Source organism: Myxocyprinus asiaticus, chromosome 35 (genome assembly GCF_019703515.2).
Source record: "Myxocyprinus asiaticus isolate MX2 ecotype Aquarium Trade chromosome 35, UBuf_Myxa_2, whole genome shotgun sequence".
NCBI classification, from domain to species: domain Eukaryota; kingdom Metazoa; phylum Chordata; class Actinopteri; order Cypriniformes; family Catostomidae; genus Myxocyprinus; species Myxocyprinus asiaticus.
In genome coordinates, this window is record NC_059378.1 from 10,964,037 (window position 1) to 10,987,461 (window position 23,425).

The 23,425-nt window shown below is 37.8% G+C and overlaps 1 protein-coding gene across 7 annotated transcripts in view; it reads right to left on the minus strand.

Annotated features, from left to right (window-relative positions):
- Positions 1 to 1,217: 1,217 nt before the first annotated feature.
- Positions 1,218 to 23,425, minus strand: part of LOC127426159 (myoD family inhibitor-like) — a 52,447-nt gene continuing 30,239 nt past the window's right edge. For all 7 annotated transcript variants that reach the window (XM_051672748.1, XM_051672746.1, XM_051672743.1 and 4 more), the window contains 2 exons: positions 5,507 to 5,749; positions 1,218 to 4,507 (listed from right to left, as the gene is read on the minus strand). In XM_051672748.1, coding sequence (XP_051528708.1) covers positions 4,254 to 4,507; positions 5,507 to 5,749 — 497 coding nt within the window. In that variant the 3' untranslated portion in view covers positions 1,218 to 4,253. The remainder of the gene's footprint in view (positions 4,508 to 5,506; positions 5,750 to 23,425) is intronic.

Here is a 23,425-nt window from a genome sequence, read left to right on the forward strand (position 1 = left end):
AGATTAAGGCCAATGGCATTTTTATGTCAGGGTTATTAATCTATGATTTTGATCACAGCTGGCGATCTCTTCACCTCTATTATAATGCAGTCTTTATAATTACATGGTTAATATTCGATAACCACTTGTCCTCTATTCCTGAAATGTGAGAATATGGGAATATCTGGAAGGATTGTGTGCGTAAAATGCTAGTTTAAAAAAAAATTTGACTGTAGCAATGCAGTGTGTGTGTGTGTCATAGCACTGGACTCCTGAAACAGATGAAGATGTTTGTCTTTTAGAAAACCCTGAATAGTGCCTCTGTTTCAGAGCAGTATTTAGGGACCAGAGCTACTCTAACCACCAGGTTAAATCTGTAAATTCCTACTGTATCTATGGATGCTTAAGTGTAGTTGAGACAAACTAGTGATAGAGCATTCCACTTCCAACCAACTACGTTTAGAGAGATCATGTAACAGAGAGAATGCCTTATCACATATTGCACTGTTGCCTTGAACAGACATTCCTCTTCAACGACTTTGGCAGCCCTTTAAAAACCTATAAAACCACGCTGTTTTCTGTTGCACAAGAAAGCCGTACAGAGTTTTTTGGGCAACAGAATGAGGTTAGAGGCAAAGCCTTGCACAGTAGCAATCTTTTTCACAAAACTTCACACATTTAATCGCAAAACTAAAAATATGAGGATATTTATCTATAATAACTAGTAAGATTTGCAATTATTTACTTTTGGAAAGTTTACATGTCTGGCTGTGTGGCATGGTACAGTATACTCTGTGTGAAACTACGTTTAAGAGCATTTTACTGATTCTTTAAAAATAATTAGGCATTCAGATGAGCCTTTATAAGTTCATATTAATTGAGACACTACCGTACATGGAATATGTATTCTTAAAATTAATTTGTCACACTGCAGGACCATTTAAAATGAACTACTGAAGGTTGATTAAATTGGTGAGAAATGTTTAAAAAATGGCCAGTTACAGGACCGGACAAATTTTAATCTAAAATCTTCTCCTGAGACCCAAGTGTGACTGCTGTGTGCATTTTCCATTCCCCTTTTTGATTGCAACTAGTTTCCCCTTAGAAACATGCAAAAAATAAATGTAAAAATAATTTAAAGAAAATTAGACCAAATAGTTCAACAAAAAATGTATGTCCACATATGTGGACATCTTGACTAAGTTGTAAAATTTTAAATAATAACAAGCTATAGAAAGTCAGATTTTTATTTATTTGTTTATTTTTTTTATCAAATTGTTTGTTTCCAGGACTGTTGGTTATTCATGTCTTTGAGACATTTCAGAGATTACATCAGAAATTAACAGAATTCATTCTGATTCAAAGCAATACCCAGCATTATCCAATCACTGCCTACCATGTTAAAATAACATTATACCTTCTAAATCTATGTACTGATTACCATTGTTCCACGTCTGCCAAACACGTTTAGTGGTCCAAACATTATCTGCATCCGGAAAATGAACTTTTGATAGGAAGTTTGGATTGAATGCATTTAGCTGCATAGGAGTGCTATAGGATGCTTCCTTGCTCCCTATTTAGTGAATGACTTCACCTCCAGTGTGCTGTCTGTCTGCACTGGTCTCAGAACAGTTTGAAAAGCTCCGTATTTTCATCCTATCTCAATCTCTGAAATAATTTTTTTTTACAGCTTTTGGATGCATTCATTGATATATTCACAGTGAATATAGGATATTTTAACTGAAACTGAGCATACAGTCCACGGACGTGGTCATTGTGTTTAACAGTGCACTGTTTCGCGATAAATTGCACAAATTTAAAAAATGGCATATCGGATGAAACTAGAGACTCTAATCTTTTGACTCAAACAGGTTTCAATGTAAAAACTTAATTAGGTTTCTTAGAAGATGTAGTTTTGTTGGCATTTCTCCCAAAGACAAACTCCTCTGTGATCGACGTTATGTTGTTTGGTCACATAACTCATCAAAAGTTTAACCCTTTAATGACAGCAGAGTCTCCTTAACTGAGATCAGTTGGTTTAAATGAAATTATTTACATGTTGCATATAACAAAGCCCAAATACAATGTCCACGCATGTGGACGCAGGGACGCAGAAGGTTAATTTTGATTTTAAAAAAAGTCCATGGACATGTCATGCGTCAACTAACTTGATCTAGTTATTGGCAATGTGTTAAAGCAGACACACTCTTTTGAGAACAGATTAATTTCCTCACAAAAGAGGACCTAAAATAAATTTTGGGGGACTCTGGCAATCTTTGAACTCTGATGACTTACAGTTTGATACCTCTCATATCAATAAACAAAATGGTTATTATATCTACAGATAGAATGCAAAATATTTTACAGTGATAGATTTGTTTTGTCCTGTTTCTTTAACACTACATTGGCCCAGTTAAAATATATGCTTTCTTTCTCCAGTTTAAAGGCAAGAATGAAATAAATAATCATTCTTAAAAGGAATATTCCGGGATCAATACAAGTTAAGCTCAATCAACAGCATTTGTGGCATAATGTCGATTACCACAAAAAAATCTTCACTACTAACCTTTTCTGTGTAAAGTTATATACAATTTTACAACTTTGTTGCCATTACGATGTTATGCTGTAAACCCTAAAACAAGCGTAAAAATGATGATTTAAACAAATTTACAGCAAAATAATACACAAGTTTTAATAGAAGAATTAATGTAAGTGTTTTTATAAAATTATCAGCTTCACATTTCTGCCTTTAAACCCTCCAAAAATTGGCCCCATTCACTTCCATTGTCTTTGATGTAACCTTGATTTTTGCTTAAATTATATTTTGTGGTAATCAACATTAGGCCACAAATGCTGTCGATTGAGCTTAACTTGTCTTGAACCTGGAATATTCCATTAACGTTAACAGTGCAAATCAATGCATTGGTTTTCACCATCTTTTTTTAGATGATTTACCTTATGCTAATTTTGCAGAGAGTATAATGTGTTGATTCTCAAGATTTGTTTGCTGCACAAGACCTTGTTTAGACTGTAAGGAAACCTCTTTTGTTTGAAAATAATACTTCTAACACTAATGTTATTTACTACATGAAAAGACAATAGTTGATATGTAAACTAAACTTTAAATTCACACAAAATTGTGTTGGAATTACAAGACAACTTATTTCACATTGGAAAATAAAACCAAAAAAAAAAAAAAAAAACACAAATATGGGAGTAATTCACAACCGCTTACAGTATAATGTTCCAGTATTTTAAGAAATATAAAAAAACTAAAGTAATGACTGATTGATGAAATGACAGTATAGAAATACAGAAAGAGTGAGAAAGAACATCACAGGACTAAAAGTAGAGACTGACAAGACTCTAACTTCACACTTTTAAGTACAATCTATTATACAACTGTGGCATGGCACCATATATTAAATACACACGTCTTTCTCCCACTCGCATACATCTATGAGTCCATACTCACAGTTTTTATGGCTTTTGTAGTCTTGATCACTGTGACTAGAGGATTACGCCAGTGTACTAAAGTAAGAGTGCATATTGAGAGGTGAAATTTGGAATTAACATTAAAGATTATGTGTGCAATTTTAGTGAGTTACGTTTTGAATGAGATCTGTGGATAAATTTGCATGGAGAACTCCAAATTTAAATGTTTTTAAGAGACAACATTGTCTTCAACAGTGCATCTGGATTTAATGCAGATGCTTTTATGATGTGCATTATTGTGGAATTACTAAACCACTGAATGATTTTGTGGCTATTTTGCATTTTATCAAAAAAGCTTAGCTTTCTGACGATTTCAAACAATTAACAAACACTGACATTTAAAGAAAGAAACTAGCTTGAACCACTCATTCCTAGTTTTTGGACCCACAAATAGAGCCGTTTTCTCAGTGACCTCAAGTCTGAATGTATAAGCATTTGCATTCATCACTATGCCAAAGCAGACTCAATACATAGGGTTACATTTATATTATAAGTAGAATCCAGAAACTATTCAAGTCCAGAATGAGTAGAAAGTCACTTCCTATAAAGTTGCTGGATAACCCCGCTAGTGTGCAACAGCTACTGTAAGCCTGCCTTCAACAATACAGTTCAAAAGAAAGCTACCGGAATGTAATCAGAACTCTCTTCCACTCTGGGGTGGTGACTTGCAAGCCGAAAGACAAGTCTTATGATTGCCTTTGGCTCTGGTCTGCTTATATTTTGCTTGCTTTTTCATAGGGTTCCAAATCAGTGAGAGGGGCAGCGCCCCTACAGGAGTCTCAGGAGGAAAAGCACAGCCCGCAGCATTCCATGCAGATCTCAAGACAGTCTGCAGACTCGCAGCATGCATCGATAATTCCGCAATCCATGTCACAGGGCAGGTCGCAGTCGCCACATTCCTCTGATGCGCAGCAGCAGCAGAAACACGAGTCGTCTGATGCGCAGGAACCACATGTGGCACAGTCCAGCATGATGTTACACAGTGTGAGAAACTCACAGAACAGACAGGCCAGGATGCAGTGGACACAGCAATCTGGGCAGAGCAAAGAAAGCTGGTACGCTTAAAAGGAATAGTTAACCAAAAAAAGATAATCATTATTTACTTGCCCTATGCCATCTCAAACATCTATCTGAATATATTAATTTATGTTTGCAGAACAAAAGAATGAAAGTCATATGAGTTTGAGACGGCATAATGGTGAGTAAATGATTAGGGAATTAGAATTTCAGGGTGAACTATTCCTTTAATTCAATGCTAGAGGTGCATGTTTGTGTAAGTAATTCAAAGTTCCTCTCACCTACACCTGTACTCCTACAATACCTGTAGCATCTAAAATTAACTATTTGCAACACCTGCCAATGGTGGGTGAATTGAGAAAATGTATCAGCCATAAATCTCTCTTATAAGCCATAAAACTGTATTTTGCATCATTTTTGTCCCTATGAAAAGCTGTTTTTATTTCATTGTGTCACTGAGATGAGCTCTCAGTCTCTCAGTGACAGAGCATCTATCACAAAAATGTGAAGACCCATCATGTTTTTGGTCCTCATATTTTCATTTTGGTGGCTTAATACAAGGAATATTCCACATACTGTATGTGTCACCAAATATTGTTCTGGAGAAAAAATAATCTTAGTCATCCTAGATAAACTTCTAATGGTAAATGTCCACAGAGGTAAAAGTTTGTTTTCTCTATTAGATTGTTTGATTTGAACCGTGTACATCATGTACATCAGTAAGGGTTAAACTATCATTCTTACAGTCTGATTTAAACCACGTACTACAACACGGTTCATTCTAAAGTTACTGGCCATTGGCAAGGTCATTGGTTTTATCTAACGCAATTTTTACTCACAATTGGTGCTTGGTGAGTATTAATTTTGTATGCTGCCTATACTATTTTGAGTTTAAATGAAACAGTCTAAAACAAACAACTAAACATGCATGTGTCAGTCTTTCTAAAAATATATCCCCCTTACCACATGTCTATCTTCCTCCCTGTCTCTACTCCATGTTTAAGGTCTGACTCACCATCCTGGGCCTCTGTGGGTATCTGGGAGCTGTTGGATTTGGAGCTACCTTTGCTCCTCTTGCTGCTTTGACTATTGATGGATGGGTTTGACTGCAGCTTTTTGGGGTTTTTATGGGCTGAAGATGAAGATGATGAAGAGGTGGCTCGTGAAAAGGTTCCATTCCTAACCCCGTTACTGTGAGGCTTGCTGTCACTCCTTACTAGCGTGGGGTGTATGGGTGTAGACTGTGCCTGAGGTTGATCTGAGAGAACAAGAGAAAGGGGGAAAAACAAAAAGGTGAACAGGGTTATATAGCTGGGTTTTATACTGCTGTGTAATTATTCTTCTCATACAGCCTGAGGACGTGTAAAAGAAAAACAGCACCTGCATATTTGTGGCCAGTAAACTTAGTTGGCATCTTGTTTCTTTTAATGGAATTAGGCTTTTTCCTCACATGGACTAATCATCTTCTAAAAAAGCGCTTTGGGTAGATTCTTGTGTAATACCGCACAGGACTTTGCTCAAAGATCCCACTGTACACGCATGGAGAGGTACAGAGCTACAATATGAAGTGTTGTTTTTTGTAATTAGCTCTTAATGGAATAGGTCACCAAAAATTACAATTCTGTCCTCATTTACTTACTATCATGTCATTCCAACCCAGTATGACTTTCTTTTTTGAAATGCCATTTTGACATTTATATTCTGAAACGAAAATGTTTTTGAATATAAAACATGATTGTGTATTTGTTTTAAACATATACAATTGTTAAGTATTCTAATTATCATCTTTTTGACTCAAAATGAAGTTTACTGTATACAGTTGAAGTCAGAAGTTTACATACACTTAGGTTGAAGTCATTAAAAACATTTTTTAAACCACTCCACAGATTTAATATTAGCAAACTATAGTTTTGGCAAGTAATTTAGGATATCAACTTTGTGCATGACATGAGTAATTTAAAAAAAATTTTTTTACAGACAGATTGTTTCACTTTTAATTGTTTATATCACAATTCCAGTGGGTCAGAAGTTTACATACACTAAGTAAACTGTGCCTTTAAGCAGCATGGAAAATTCCAGAAAATGATGTCAAGCCTTTAGACAATTAGCTTCTGATAGGAGGTGTACTGAATTGGAGGTGTACCTGTGGATGTATTTTAAGGCCTACCTTCAAACTCAGTGCCTCTTTGCTTGATATCATGGGAAAATCAAAAGAAATCAGCCAAGACCTTGGAAAAAAATTGTCAGGTTCATCCTTGGGAGCCATTTCCAAATGTCTGAAGGTACCACGTTCATCTGTACAAACAATAGTACGCAAGTATAAACACCATGGGACCATGCAGCCATCATACCGCTCAAGAAAAAGACGCATTCTGTCTCCAAGAGATGAACATAGTTTGGTGCGAAAAGTGCAAATCAATCCAACAGCAAAGGACCTTGTGATGATGCTGGAGGAAACAGGTAGACAAGCATCTATAGCCACAGTAAAACAAGTCTTATATCGACATAACCTGAAAGGCTCCTCAGCAAGGAAGAAGCTACTGCTCCAAAACCACCATAAAAAAAGGCAGACTACAGTCTGCAAGTGCACATGGGGACAAAGCTCTTACATTATGGAGAAATGTCCTCTGGTCTAATGAAATAAAAATTGAACCATAATGACCATCGTTATGTATGGAGGAAAAAGGGTGAGGCTTGCAAGCTGAAGAACACCATCCCAACCATGAAGCATGGGGGTGGCAGCATCCGGTTGTGGGGGTGCTTTGTTGCAGGAGGGACTGGTGCACTTCACAAAATAGATAGCATCATGGGGAAGAAAAATGATGTGGATATATTGAAGCAACATCTCAAGACATCAGCCAGGAAGTTAAAGCTTGGTTGCAAATGGGTCTTCCAAATGGACAATGACCCCAAGCATACCTCCAAAGTTGTGGCAAAATGGCTTAAGGACAAGAAAGTCAAGGTATTGGAGTGGCCATCACAAAGCCCTGACCTCAATCTGAAAGAAAATTTGTGGGCAGAACTGAAAAAGCATGTGTGAGCAAGGAGGCCTACAAACCTGACTCAGTTACACCAGTTCTGTCTGGAGGAATGGGCCAAAATTCCAGCAACTTATTGTGAGAAGCTTGTGGAAGGCTACCCAAAACATTTGACCCAAGTTAAACAATTTAAAGGCAGTGCTACCAAATACTAACAAAGTGCATGTAAACGTCTGACCCACTGGGAATGTGATGAAAGAAATAAAAGCTAAAATATATAATTCTCTCTTCTATTAATCTGACATTTCACATTCTTAAAATAGTGATCCTAACTGGCCTAAGACATCTGGCTAAGGTGTATGTAAACTTCTGACTTCAACTGTATCTACTGTAAAAGAATTGTACCACCAATGATATACATCAGTGTTTCTCGACTGGTGGGTAACGACCCAAAAGTGGGTCGCAGGTCTATTCGGACTGGGTCGCGGACAGCAGGGAAAGAACAATGCGATGATTCCCCCATTGAAGATTTTTCAGTGGCCACACAAATTATTATTTAATGATAATATAATATTTAATGAAGCGATTTAATGATAATCTCACATTAAGCTAAAGGCTTCTCATCTGCACTGTGATATTTTCATGGTGTGATAAGCTTTCGAGTAAGTGTAATGGCACCAGCTCTCGCTAATGATCTGCTCTGCTCTCTGACACGCGCGCAACAACCGGCTTCCCTCGATATTGCGGCACGCAGACCTCAACACTGATGTGACCCATTTCAATTATTGTGAGATTTTTCTAGTTTAAAGCGTTGCGGAGGAAGTCAAGTCAAACCTTTCAAACAGGCAGCCTCGACATGCCAAACAGCACTGGGGAGGAAAGAGCAAGACTGTGCTATGCGCTAAAAAAGTAAAAATAACTGTTATATTTTGACAAAATGTTATAGTTTCATATGAAATAATCTGTTGGTAGAGTCTATTAGACCTAATTTATCATCAACATTGGCAGTTGTAGTTAGTTTCAAAATGTGTTTGGGCTAGTATTTTTTTCATCAGTAATATCATTTATTAATATTATTACAACTATGTAAGACTAACAACATTGACCTAACCATGGTAATGAGGAGCCTTTCCTCCAGTGTAATAAACTCAGCAAAAAAAGAAACATCCTCTCACTTTCAACTGCTTTTATTTTCAGCAAATTTAACATGTGTAAATATTTGTATGAACATAAAAAGATTCAACAACTAAGACATAAACTGAACAAGTTTCACAGACATGTGACTAATGCCGAGTTTACACTACACGATTTTAGGCCCGATTTTCACTCGCCGACAGTTTTGTGGAGATCGCCTTCAAAAGTCCAAAATCACAGGCAAATCAGAGCTCGCTCCCGTGAGCGACGAACGCAATGTATGAATTATCAAAGATGTGATCCGAGAGAAGCGCCGACGCATCACCGATGTCAGCGAGATATCAAGGATGTTAAATATCTGGCTCTGTCTGCGATTCCAAATCGCACAATGTGAAATGTGTTTTGACTGAATACAACTGCAGCGTTGACCTACAGCCAATGAGAGAGCAAGAAACGGGGCATGGGAAGTTTCAGTGGGAGGAGTTCTGATGTACCTGCAACAGAACATCAACTAGCATGGCTGCGGTATCAACAAAATCCTTGCTGCCCGCGTCTCCCCAACCATTCCCTACTCCATAGTCTTTTCTTTCCTTTTTTTTTTTTTTGACTTTTTGCTGTAAATCAGCACACAAACAAAGCGTAATGCAAGCTTCAAAACCCCGCCTGGACAAGCACGAGAACGCCTACTCATGCGTGATCTTGTGTAATTCTCGTTTCACTTCTCGCGTGTACTCTGTTGTGAAACGTAATTGAGTCCAGGCAGAGTCGTCGGGGATTCGTCAATAGTGAAATGTTTTGTAATGTGTTCACTCCTGTCGCCGATTCCTTGTGTAATTTGAATACCCTACGACTTCCATGACAAGACAGACAGTTGTGTAATATGAACGGTACCACAATCCGACGTCTTTGAAAGTCATGTAGTGTGTAGGAGGCATAACAGAAATGGAATAATGTGTCACTGAACAAAGGGGGGGGGTCAAAATAAAAAGTAACAGTCAGTATCTGGTGTGGCCACCAGCTGCATTGAATACTGCAGTGCATCTCCTCCTATGGACTGCACCAGATTTGCCAGTTCTTGCTGTGAGATGTTACCCCATTCTTCCACCAAGGTACTTACAAGTTCCCGGACATTTCTGGGGGGAATGGCCCTAGCCCTTACCCTCCGATCCAACAGGTTTCAGACTTGCTCAACAGGACTGAGATCTGGGCTCTTCGCTGGCCATGGCAGAACACTGACATTCCTGTCTTGCAGGAAATCATGCACAGAACAAGCAGTATGGCTGGTGTCATTGTCATACTGGAGGGTCATGTCAGGAGAGCCTGCAGGAAGGGTGACACACCGCCCCAGACCATGACGGACCCTCCACCTCCAAATTGATCCCGCTCCAAAGTACAGGCCTCGGTGTAATGCTCATTCCTTCGACGATAAACGCGAGTCCGACCATTACCCCTGGTGAGAAAAAAACGCGACTCGTGAGTGAAGAGCACTTTTTGCCAGTCCTGTCTGGTCCAGCGAAGGTGGGTTTGTCCCCATAGGCGATGTTGTTGCCGGTGATGTCTGGTAAGGACCTGCCTTACAGCAGGCCTACAAGCCCTCAGTTCAGCCTCTCTCAGCCTATTGCAGACAGTCTGAGCACTGATGGAGGGATTGTGTGTTCCTGGTGTAACTTGGACAGTTGTTGTTGCCATCCTGTACCTGTCCCGCAGGTGTGATATTCGGATGTACCGATTCTGTGCAGTTATTACACGTGGTCTGCCACTGCGAGGACGATCAGCTGTACTTCCTGTCTCCCTGTAGTGCTGCTCCACAGTACGGACATTGCAATTTATTGCCCTGGCCACATCTGCAGTCCTCATGCCTCCATGCAGCATGCCTAAGGCACGTTCACGCAGATGAGCAGGGAACCTGGGCATCTTTCTTTTGGTGGTTTCAGAGTCAGTAGAAATTTCTCTTTAGTGTCCTAAGTTTTATAACTGTGAACTTAATTGCCTACCGTCTGTAAGCTGTTAGTGTCTTAACGACCGTTCCACAGCTGCATGTTCATTAATTGTTTATGGTTCATTGAACAAGCATGGTAAACATTGTTTAAATCCTTTACAATAAAGATCTGTAAAGTTATTTGGATTTTTACAAAATTATCTTTAAAATACAATGTCCTGAAAAAAGGATGTTTCTTTTTTTGCTGAGTTTATGTTCTGATTGAAAGATGTTGAATGAAACAAATGGGATAATAATGGGCTCATAGCCTATAAATAAATATGCTCATCAATTTTTAAAAGGGGGCAGAGAAAACTTCCTGTAACTTTTGTTGTTGACATCAACAACAAAAATAATGTCTCTTATACTTGAAAACCATGAACAAAACTAAGCAAGATAAAAGGAAATGTGACCCAGGATACATTATATACAATTTACATTTTTACTGTAGTGGGTCACCACTTGACTTCCAATGTAAAATCTGGGTCCCCAAGCAAAACCACTGATATACAGTATTAGGTGGCACTCTTTACTGATGCAATGACATTTTAAAAACTTTTAAAAACAAGTATGTCAATGTTCATGTTTATAATCTAAAGGTAGGTGCTGTATATCTACTGTAATCTACAGGGTCTTTTTTGACCTGAACAAGACAGTTGTTTGGAATTTTCTCCCAAAACCGAAGGGTTAAGTCATTATTCTGTGAAAATACTGATGTCTGTTGTGAGCGCCTGAGAGAACACTGGTTAGCGCTTAAACCTTGCATGTTCACTGCCATTGTATGAACAGGGGGGACTGGGACAATCTTCAAAATGTCTCTTTTTGTGTTCCTCTGAAGAAAGTCATATGGGTTTCGAACGATTCGTGAGGGTGAGTAAATGACAGAATTTCATTTTTAAGCCCAAAAAAAAATAATAAAATAAAAACATTTATAAAAATCCACCCATTAGCATCGCACGATTCACATAACAACCTTATCTTACGCCTGTATAGAGTCTTGCTGACAGTTCAGCCACAGCAGGAAACAAAGGGCAGACTGAGATTTACGCCAAAGTGGGGTTCAGTTCTGGGAAAGAGCCTTTAGCATTCAGTAGAGACAGGGTTCCTGTCGGGAAAAGCGCACATGTTTATAATATCCACTTGATGCTTGCTGGTCTGCAGTTAGCACAGTGTCTAGACTGTAACACAATGATATGGCTTATATATACACCGATCAGCCACAACATTAAAACCATCTGCCTAATATCATGTAGGTCCCCCTCGTGCCACCAAAACAGCGCCAACCGACATCTCAGAAAAGCATTCTGAGATGCTATTCTTCTCACCACAATTGTACAGAGTGGTTATCTGAGTTACTGTAGACTTTGTCAGTTCGAACCAGTCTGTCCATTCTCTGCTGACCTCTCTCATTAACAAGGTGTTTCCATCCGCAGAACTGCCGCTCACTGGATGTTTTTTTTTGGAACCATTCCGAGTAAATTCTACAGACTGTTGTACTCGATACTCAAACCAGCCCATCTGGCTCGATTCTCAATACCAGCTTCAAAACCACAACAAATAATAACACTAAATAATATGTTAATTATGGAAGAATGGTTTCAAGTTCTTAAGTAATTATTCAAGACTAGTAAACAGTCAGTAATAAAATAATAAAAACAGCAATGAATAGAAATAGATTAAAAATAATAAATCAAAAAATACAAATTAAGCAAACAAAATCTTTGCTTTTTAAACAGCTTTAAAAGTTTTTAACAGCAGTAGGCTATCAAGTATTCAAGGAAACATTCAGAATGAAATGCAACATAAAGCTACTGGTCTTTACTGTATGATTATAATACATGAATACTTTTTAAAGCTACTAAAGTTACACAGTCAAAAGCAGTGATTGTTTTCTTGTTTTCATTGTTTGATTATTATAATGACACACTAGACAGCAGCAGGTCTATTAGCTTACATTTATACTTACAAGTCTGACATTTTAATACAAATCTGCTTTTTTCTCCGCTGTTTATGTTCAATTTAGATATCACTCTCTTTGTTTCCATGAATACCTCACCAAGACAGGCATTTTGGCGTAAGTTTGAAATGTATTTGACTGTTCAGGTGCGCATTAGCGTGCGCATTCTCAGAACACGCGCGTATTCAGCACACATACATACGCCATCAGTCAATCAAACAGGGCGCAGCTGTTACTAGATTGCTAGCGAATTAAAATATTACGTGCTCTGGATTATTTTCAACAGCAAAATAAGAATATGAACTTTCTAATAATTGACACAGGCCTAGGCTATCACAAATATAGCCGGTTTTAATCAGTCTGATTGTCCGGGTCGGGTAAGTAAAATTCTCTTTCACTCCCCCCAAAAATCCATCCAAAGCGTTAATGTCGAGCCCTGATTAAATATTCTATTCAACATTCTCCAGTAACAATTTTTTCTTCTGCAGTATAGCTCCTAAAGTAAATGTACATTGTTTTAAATGAGTTTTAGATATTATTTTGGAAAACAAGCCAAAAAAAGACTAATCAAAAATGCATTTTGTTCCAGTGTATAATGGGCTAAGACTACACTCCCTCACCTTTATGTTCACTTTGATCCATCTTTAACTCACAAAAAACAAACTTTCTCTTCTTAATAGAGCTGCGTGTCACTGATTTTCTTCATGATAAGATACACATAGTGAACGTGACACATATATTATGATTCACTACATCGCGAGCCATCATGTTATAATCTAGCTGCAGCAAACGCGCGTGGGTGACGAGCGTCCCCGTGCCAGAGTGTGCATCAGCCGGGAGAATATACAAACTCTTCCCCGGTCACTTCACACAACTCATAGACGTGGCGCTGTTTATTTTCATAACCCGCTTCCTTATTATTTGAACTTTAATAAAGGATGCTTTAAAGAGCCGTATTTCATTGCGAATACGGCTTGATAATATTTTATCTCGATTATCTTATTTTCATAATCGTTGGAAGCCAAAATCGTAATTGAAAATAAAATGTGATTAATCACCCAGCCCTAGGTTGCAGGAAACATTCCTGTGTGCCTTGAAAATGGAAAATAAATAAAGCTACAGAAGTTTGAGGATCCAAATAGGAAAAGTTTAATAAAATAGTCTAAAACTGATGCAAAATAGGCTAGTTGGTTTTCAACCTTTTGAGTCCAAGGCCCCTCATTGTTCATCAATATTTGAAAGGCCCCACCAATTTAGGTCAAGGTATTTCCTCTGGTACTTTGGCCATAATGATGACAAAGCTGCTTGAAACTTTATTAACAGAAACTAGGAATGTCAATAGATTAAAACAATTAATCATGAGTAATTTTGTGATTTCTAAAAATTTTTCAATAAAACAGTTATTAAAGGGAATTGTTAAATTAAAATTAGAAATGTGATGTCAGTTTACATGTTGTACCTCTTTATTGTTAGCAGGGTTTTTTCTTTAGCATTTTTTTTTTAATTTATTTTAAGTTAGATTTATAAAGCTTATTCAGTTTTTTTTAAGTAATCTTGAGCCCCCCTTGGAAGTTTGGCTTAGTGAGTTAGGCTAAGATGTCTAGATCTCAAACAAATTGGCAACTAATTAAAAATACAACCCCCCCCCCCCCCCCCAGAGTTCTTGAATCTGGGCATAGGATGGTGGACAACTGTTTTAAATGGATCACATTCCACGCAACCTGCCACTGAAAACAAAAGAACACGTATAGTGATATGCCACAGTGCAGCCAGATCAGTGTAAAAAAAAACAAACAGAGGCATATCACCTAAGTTATGACTAACATTATGATAAAAATGTTTTTGTTTTATTTTGTTTTATTTTTTTTGCACTGGGTGTTAGGATGGGCCCAAATGCTTCTGCCAGATCTTGTGTTCTAAAGTTCAGACACAGTCTCCCTGTGAGTTTACAGCCTACAAATGTTCTAGTGTTCCTCCACAAACTGCCTGCTGAGTTGACTTTGGCAAGCTGTCCGCAGCACTTCATATATTTTACTCCTGAGCACTGCAAAAGGCTAATTATTCTGGAAGGAAGAAAAACTATGTGAAATGCAGACCTTTAGAGCCAAAGGAAATAAACCCCCCAAAAAGAGAGAACTAAATGGAACTTTTACGTGAAATGTTTTGTTAATTTTTTTTAATTATTTTTTTTGTGAATGATGATGGTTTTTAATCCCATCCTGTTGCTGCACTAAACATTTTCTTGACCTTAACGCACACGTTTTAGGTCATATGAGAAATGACTGAGGGAATATTAAGAGGTAAAGAGTGAGAGTTCATGGGAAGAGGTCTGGTGCCCATTCGGAGGCCTGTGGACTCAGTGGAGTCCAGAAAAAACATACACAAACACACCTCTTTCTATTCACAGAGTCTAGAAAACAGAACTGGCAATCAATGTCTACATTAGATAAAGGCTGAACAAACACATGCCCACAGTGTGCTGGTGCTGGCTGAGGTCATACAACAAGCAATCCAAATGACTGGACATCTTGCCTTTCTAAACATCACTACAGAGGTTCAGTTTGTTAAGAGAATATAAAGAAAAAAGATAACTTTTTAAATGAAAATGAATAATTGTTTAGAAATGAATGCAATTCCTGCTTTCAAGAGTTTGCCAGCTCTAGTCTGAGGATTAGCCCTCTTGAAAAAGAAACAGATGCTGTTCACCCTGGATCTACTTGTGACATTTGATGGTGTGATGTGGGGAGATTTTTTGTGATTCGTTCATACATGATGAAGAACGAGAGAGAAATCCTGAAACAATTCATCTAGCAAAATATACCAACTAGCTGCTGGAGAATTTCCCACCACAACTGGGGTTCAGTGTGTATACAGTATTGAATATGAACTTGTGTGCACAAATACATGATGTTAACTTACAACGTCATCTTTAAGAAGGGGACCCCATTTACTTACAGTGGGTATCCAACCAGAATTACCCTTACTATCACGGGGATTAACGCGGCAGTAAAACTTTAAATAAATTTTTTTGACACCATCATGTGAAGAAAATGAGTTATTATGATTAAAATTGTTAATATTATTATTTGTATTGTATTCTTTACATTTGATGTGTAGAAGGTGATGTAACAATGCAAAATTAACGGCAGCATTAAAGTTATAGTTTAGTTATGTTATGAATTGGTATATATATATATATATATAAAATGCTAAAATGTCAGCCTTACAATAAATGAAAACTGTTGCTTCATAGACATTAGTTATTTAATTATCTTCCTGAAAATCAAAATCAAAATACATTATGGACATTCATAATTTTATTTGTTAGCCCTACTGAAAAAAAAACAACACATTTAATTAATGTGGTTAACCCATGTTATAATTAACCCTGCTTGTCAGCAGTGATGGACTAAAAGAGTGGCTCAATTGAAACCCTGCTCATAAGCGTAATGATATATATATATAGTGTGTGTGTGTGTGTGTGTGTGTGTGTGCATGCTTATTTTGTTGTCATTATATGTGATATGCCTTTAAAGTTACAGAGGATGGTGTGGAGTAGGAAAAAAAGCTCACGTTCTTTGAATATGCACTTGTGGACTCAAACATGTAAAACTCAAACACATGTATTGAGACAAATATTACACAAATAATGTGGTCACAATACGTCCAGCCTAATTCATGTAATGGAAAGTTGCAATTCTTATTAAAATATTTTGCAATATTTCATTTGATGCTTCCATGAAGAATAATTCTGTTCACTTTGTATGGGCTAGCCCATCGGTACATTAAAAGAAAGCACAGGTTTAGATTCTTGACAGTTTTTGGAAGTTACAATTGCTGTCTAATGATGCTAGCTAATAAAAATTAGGGATGTGCGGAACAACTAATTTCACTGACGTTTAAACGGAAATTTTGGATTCGACTAGTCTAAAAAAAACACCCTCAGAAAACAGTAAAAAAAAAAAAAAACGTGTTTATGCGACCCATTTAAAATACTTCCAACAGCCAAATCCAACACTAAATTCCACTGAGAAGGGGGCATTTATCTGTGACGTGCTTGACTTTCATTATCATGATTGTAGGCTACATTAAATATAGAACATGACATGCATTTAATTAACCAACATTAGCAAATACAGGCATAATTATTGAAAACAATTGAATGAATAGTGCAGAATAGAGCGACGCAAATAGCCTGTTCTAAACGGAAATCACCAAGTAAAAGTAACTTAACATATTAAAACAGTGAGGACATTGTTGAAAATAATTCTCAGGTAAGCCAAATCTACGAGAGAAAACAAAATGTGCGGAAAAGGCGATTATCCTGCGCTTGAAAAAGCCCGCTCACCAGTGGTCGTGGGAAAATAACTTGCAAGCACACACAGATTTAAAGACTCAAATGTGAAAACATCCACAGCGACTTGCAAGCCAGCGTTTCGGAAATCTGCTTCCCTGAAGTGAAGTGATATCCATAGCTACTTTGCTGGTCTTGCGAGGACATTTTTCTGCATGCCGCGAGTGAGAGAGGGATGAAGCACGTGCAGCTTGATGTGAAATGAAACTTTGTATACATCTGCTCCAGATATCCTCTTTTTTAATAATATTTGTATTTTAAAATATATTTAAAATGTGTAACATTAACATGACAGTAATTTAAGCGTTTTGACAAAACACTTTGGACCCAGTTTACACTTTTATCCAAAACGACTTACAAATGAGGAACATAATAAGCAAGCATTACAGATCAAACCAAACAACTATGGAGTGATGCCACCATGATGGTTCCCACCAAGCCCTGCCATCTAGGGGTAACTCCTATATATTAGGGCCCAGTACGCTGTTTTAAAGCAGCATTAAAAAGCATAAACAATAAACCATGCCCTGTCCACAACAGTTTACTAAAAAACCTGATGATAATACATCTCTGGTTGCTCATTATATTCATATTACTTTGTTTCTTGTGCCGAAACAGTTTGTAAATGACTCCTGCTCCACACACACAGAATGATAATTTAAAATATTAGTAATACTCACTTGAAACATTACAAATCAGATATAATACATGGCTTTTAAAATCCACTTTTAATAGAGAAAAATGTCAAATCACTGAAAAAAATATATATACTCCATTAAGAAACAGTTTCACAAACACATAGTTTTCATTGTGACTCATCTGCCTTCACACACATGCCACTTTCCAACCAATAATCTTTTTTTAGAACTAGAAGTTATATTCTAACAGGCTATTTCAAGGTTAAAGAGATGCATTAGTGCCTCTCAGAACAGCACTGTATTGTATACTGGTTGAGTTACACCCACAGCATTTCAAACTTATTTGACCTAAATAAAAGTGCACACGTGGTTAAAGGGTGTAAACATTTAAAGAACACTGGCCATTTTTTTGGAAAGTTGGTGGTCAGGAATTGAGTCCACAGTAACATGTGGCATATTTGTGTTGTGCTGCAGTTTTTGGATGAGGTATTTGACTTGGGGATGTTACTTTGTGTGTGTGTGTGTGTGTGTGTGTGTGTGAGTGCAGGTTTAATTTGTTTACGAGGACATTTTTTTTAGGTTACAAACTGGTAATTACAAGGGTATTATGCTATAAATGTGGTTTATGAGGACATTTCTAGTGTCCCCATAATTCAAATCGCTTAAAAAAAAAACATACTGTTTTTGAAAATGAAAAATGCAGAAAGTTTTTTTTATGAGAGTTAGGTTTAGGGGTAGGGTTAGGGGATAGAATCTTTAGTTCATACAAAAATAATTATGTCTATGGAGAGTCCTCATAAGGACAGCCGCACCAACGTGTGTGAGTGTGTGTGTTTGTGTGGGTGTGTGTGTGTGTGTAATGTACAGTATGTGTGCGCGTTTTGGCAGTAAACAGGCAGCGTCAGTCGGTCTCCTGGGGGTCTGCCAGAAAGACAGTAATTTCTAGAAAAGCCTAAACTTCCTCTACTGAGAGACAAAGGGCAAACTAGGACACTTACATGTCTGGTATTCTAGCATCCACAAACATGTATACCTTCTTCATATTTTACCATCTAATAAACATTTCAAAGCTTTCCAATACATTGCAATTTGTTCATACAGCCTATAGAACTACACACAAACCACTGTAGCCACATACCAGGCAGCCTCTAGATGGAGAATGGAGTCATTGTTAGTCTGTGGGTAAATCCATATTTACAGAATGGCTGACCACCAATCATTATCTACCAAGTATCACTAGAGGGAAAGCCAGAGAAAAAGAAAATGCAAGACAGATAAAGAATACAAGTGAGAACATCAAAAAGTAAAGGTGAGTGCAACACTGAAAACGAATGATGGGAATTAACCAGATTAACCAGATCAGTCTATCACGTCCTTAAATATTCTGCCTCTCTAAAACATTGTACTTTGTGCATTACTCTGCAGTGGTAAAACTTGTAATACTAAAAAAAAGTCCAAATTTTAACAACAATCTCATCTAAATCTCCCAAGGGGATTACTTCTTACTTTCAATTCTCACCTCTAATTTTATTCAGATTTTGCAAACCCATATGGATAACTTTATTCCATGGAACACAAAAGGAGATGTTAGGCTGAATGATAGCCCTGGTCACCATTCACTTTCATTCATCTTTTGTCCTTGCAGATGAAAGTAAATGGTGAGTGAGACTAACAGTTTGCCTAACATCTCCTTTTGAGTTCCATGGATTAAAGCTATCAATATGGGTTTGCAAAAACATGAAGGTAAGTGATGAGTTTTCATTCTGGGGTCAACTATTCCTTTAAGAGTGGTTATCCTTTTAATAAGTCAATGCTTTCCAGTTTAAAGAGCACTGACAAAATGCACAGACAATTTACAGATCAAATCCTGAAAGAGGGGACCTTTATATTATACTATCTTTATGTTACATGTATAAGATAGATAATACATTTTATTTTTAAATATTATGCATGTTTATTATTAATAATATTGTTTTTAATTTATGTAAATCGTTAAACAGGCCTAGTTATTATTAAAATGGCAAATTCACAAGGCAGAGAAAATACCTGTCCAGGTCAGATGGAGATGAGTGATAAATCAGGTGTTTAAGAGGATGATGAAGTAGCCTGAAGCATTTCTCTTCACCCTACAGCTGTTCTGGAAGCATTACACAAAGCATTTTTGCTATTTCTGCCTTTGTTTTCAAAGCATCTGTAATATGAGCCAGCACGATGAGATGACAAGGCAAAAAGATTGCTCCAATTTTGAAAGCTTGCAATGTAGACAGCTCCGTTGATTACAAATAAGTGTGACTGTTTATCACGTGCTCGCAGCTCGTTTGTCAAGCGTCCAATGAGCCCAATGAGTTGCGGAATGCTGCGCATGCGCGTGAGCGAGCGAGAGAGACACAGTGGCAGTATTATTATTATTATTATTATTATTATTTGTTATTATTTAGAAATGTATTGTTGGGAGCTTCGTTCAGGAGCGGGTTTAGTTATTAGCAATAATTAATAATTATCAAAGATAAATATTAATTATTAAAATCAATAGAACATTGATTAGAATCAACATTAGCTTTTAATCCTTTAAATCAACAATCATCAAAGATAACCATCAATTATCAAATTCAACAGAATAGTAATTATTATCAGTAATTATTAATTATTAAAATCAATAGAATATTGATTAGAATTAACACTAGCTTATTGATCCTTCAAATCAACAATCATCAAAGATAATTATCAATTATGAAAATCAATAGAATATTAATAAGGATTAATATTGCCGGGGCACCACCCTGGAATCAGGGACTAATAACCAGTCTCACTATAGGATTGTTCTCTTAAGAAAGTCGATGTCCGGAGAACATCGGCATTCAAAAGGAAAACAATGAAGGCTTGAATCCGAGCACCAGCCCTTGAGACAGGTGCATGCAGAACAATACCAAAACACATCTCTTTAAAGTATAACAAAATTTATTAATGCAGTAATATCAATTAATAATCAATACAATGCAGTCAATAAACTTCTGACTTCCAACAAACAAGCCTATAATACATGAGAGGAAGGTATGTATGTACGAGTGTGTGTGTGAGTAAGGAGAGAAGGAGGGCACAAAATGGCAGACGTGGCTCTCGTGGAGAGTATGTCACGCGAATGTGGGTGGAGAGACTGGTTAATGGTGTCTGCCCTTTTAACGCTTGTCTCCACTGGTACGATAACTTAGGGACAAAGAAGGCTCTATTGCCAAGTTATCTCACCAAATGTGTGTGCAAGTATGTTTGTGAGGGGTCGTGTGTGTGGTTAGTATGAGAGAAAGAGAACAGAATGACGGCCGGTTTTAGCAATCGTGGGAGAAAAGGCAACTGTTAGTTTATCACTCAGATACACGGTGAATGGCTCGTAATCCGTCCGCCACAGTCGTTGGTTCTTTAATGGATAAACTCAGTGTGCCGGTCTCACCTGTGATGGCAGAACTGCACAAACAGTCCAACGTGGTTGGACGACAACAGAGCAAATCTCATTCGTGGTAACAGAGTTAATAATACCCTGAGTATTATTAACAGCAATGAATGGACTCGGCAGTCCGTAAACTGTACAAGCAATAACACTGATACACAAGAGTAACACACTATAATAATCTATCTCTGCCCAGACGTAAACCTCTAACTTGAGTCGCGTGAGGACGCGGGTAGAATGTGTGTTCGTCCGTCGCTTGACTCAAAGCTCAGGTGATGACGGGAGGCTGTTTCCTCGCTCTGTTGGCGGGCGGTTCGGCAGCTGATTCTCAGTGGGCTGGCGGAGGTATCAGCGAAGTTGACTCGGTTGAAGAGGGAAGAGAAATCTTCTTCACTTCTGCAGGCAAATGGGTGAGACGCGGATTACTCAGCGGTTTCCTTCGGATCTGATAGCGTGCTTGGTGGAACGTGGAGAAATGAGATGAGACTGTATGACCAAAGTTCAGGTACGTACGTTACTTCCTTGGGCAGCGAGGCTACACCTGGGAGCAGCAGGACTGCAACTAGACGCAGCGAATACTGTCGCTGGAAGCAACGCCCAGAAAGATCTCTGAGGTTTTTATACTCTCGTTGACGCCATGGTTGAGGAACACGTTCTGTCGTGCATTTCATCCAATAGGAGTTGAGAGTTTGATCCTTCAGAATTTCACACATAGGTGTAAAGTGAGCAAGGCTTCATGGGATCTGTAGTCTGTTTTGGACTCCCTTTGTTTGATTTTGGTGCGGTTGTTATCAGGCTTTGAGTGTTCGTATAGGCCGCAGTCAGGCTTTATGACTGTATGTAGGCTTGCCTTTGTCTCCTATTTGTGTACATGAGGCTCAACAGTATGATATTCCGGTTTTTAAGATGTTTTATATGATTTTTTTTTTTTTTTTAATGTTTGAAGGATTTTTCATGCAGCACCCCTGATCTTGCCAGACAGCACCCCAGTTGGGAAACGCTGGGCTAAAGCACAGAACTGGTCAGCAGAAGGTTGCTCCAGGTTGCTCTGGGGGGATTGTCTCTGTAATTAGTGCACTGTAAGTCACTTTGGATAAAAGCGTCTGTCAAATGCATAAATGTAAATGTCTATAACTAGATGTCAAGTGTGACTGCTCATTGTTTCTCTTCGACTTCAGTCAATATCTCTCATCACCCACAACATCTAACCACAAGGCTGAGACCCTCTAGACATCTGTTGCATGATCTGATCTTAAATTCCCTGCTCAGGGCCCCGGACTTCCCGTAACACCTCATTTAAAGTCTCCTACTGCACCAAAAAGCCGTGAGTAACGCTACCTTCTGTTTAAAACCCACAGGGCCACATAAGCCTTAGAGTCAGCACTTTCTGGTTAATACACAATGAAACCATAAACACACAAAATCCTGAAGAGCAACAAACTATCCAAAATGTCAGCGACCATCTGTGGAGAATAGTTGGCTGAAGTGAAAACACTGTGTAGGGCAGATGCCGTAAATAAAAGCAAAGTATCTTCACACCAGACAGGTCAGATGAAAATCCCCTACTTTCTAAACAAGTACGCATCTTGCCAGTAAAACTAAAAATAAAAAAACATCAACACCAATGTGGCAAGGGCTTAATAATATAGCTCTTTGAGAAGCAAAGCTAGATTTTACAGGGTGGGCTCAAAAAACAGCATTAGTTCACAAGAGAGACCAAGTAGTCTTTAATCCCGCTCTGCCTGAGCTCATTTCATCATTGTGATGAAGACTCTAATCAGAGAATTTTAAAGCAGTAATTTAAGCTAGTATTCACCATCTTCCTTTAAGAAGTGTATTTCCCCTGGTGGGGGCCCCTCTGAAGACTGATAATGGATGAGTGAGACTGGCACATAGCTTAAAGCCCAGATGAATCGGAATAATTATTTAAAAAGAGCAGAATGGGACTGAGAGTGGTGGGATGGAGACAGAAAAAAGGGGGAATCATTCCATTACTTGATATGCAATGAGACTATTCTGCACCCAAATTCAATTTTTAACCAGCCATCTCTTTATCTCTTAACAGAAGCTGTTTAACCCTGTTATTATGTTGACCTCCTTTCCCCAGTTATCATCATCATCCGAGCTAGTGTTATGAGACTCTTGTGGATTTAGCATCCTGACAGCATTTTTATTTATTTTACATAAAAAACAAGTGAGTGAGAATAAAAAATATATATATATTAAAAAATTTTGATAAAGGGAAGCATCCAACCAATGGTTTTGTAAAACAGTCTACACTTAGATGTAACACCACATTCTCTTCATTGTCACAGGCTCGGCTAAACATAAATCCATACTCTTTCTCTCTCTCTCTCTCTCTTTCATTTTTCACTAAGACAGAGTAGAAAAATTTGATTTTAACAGCCTATTCTGCACTCCAGAGCATCTCAAAGGCATTCAGTCTAGACGCA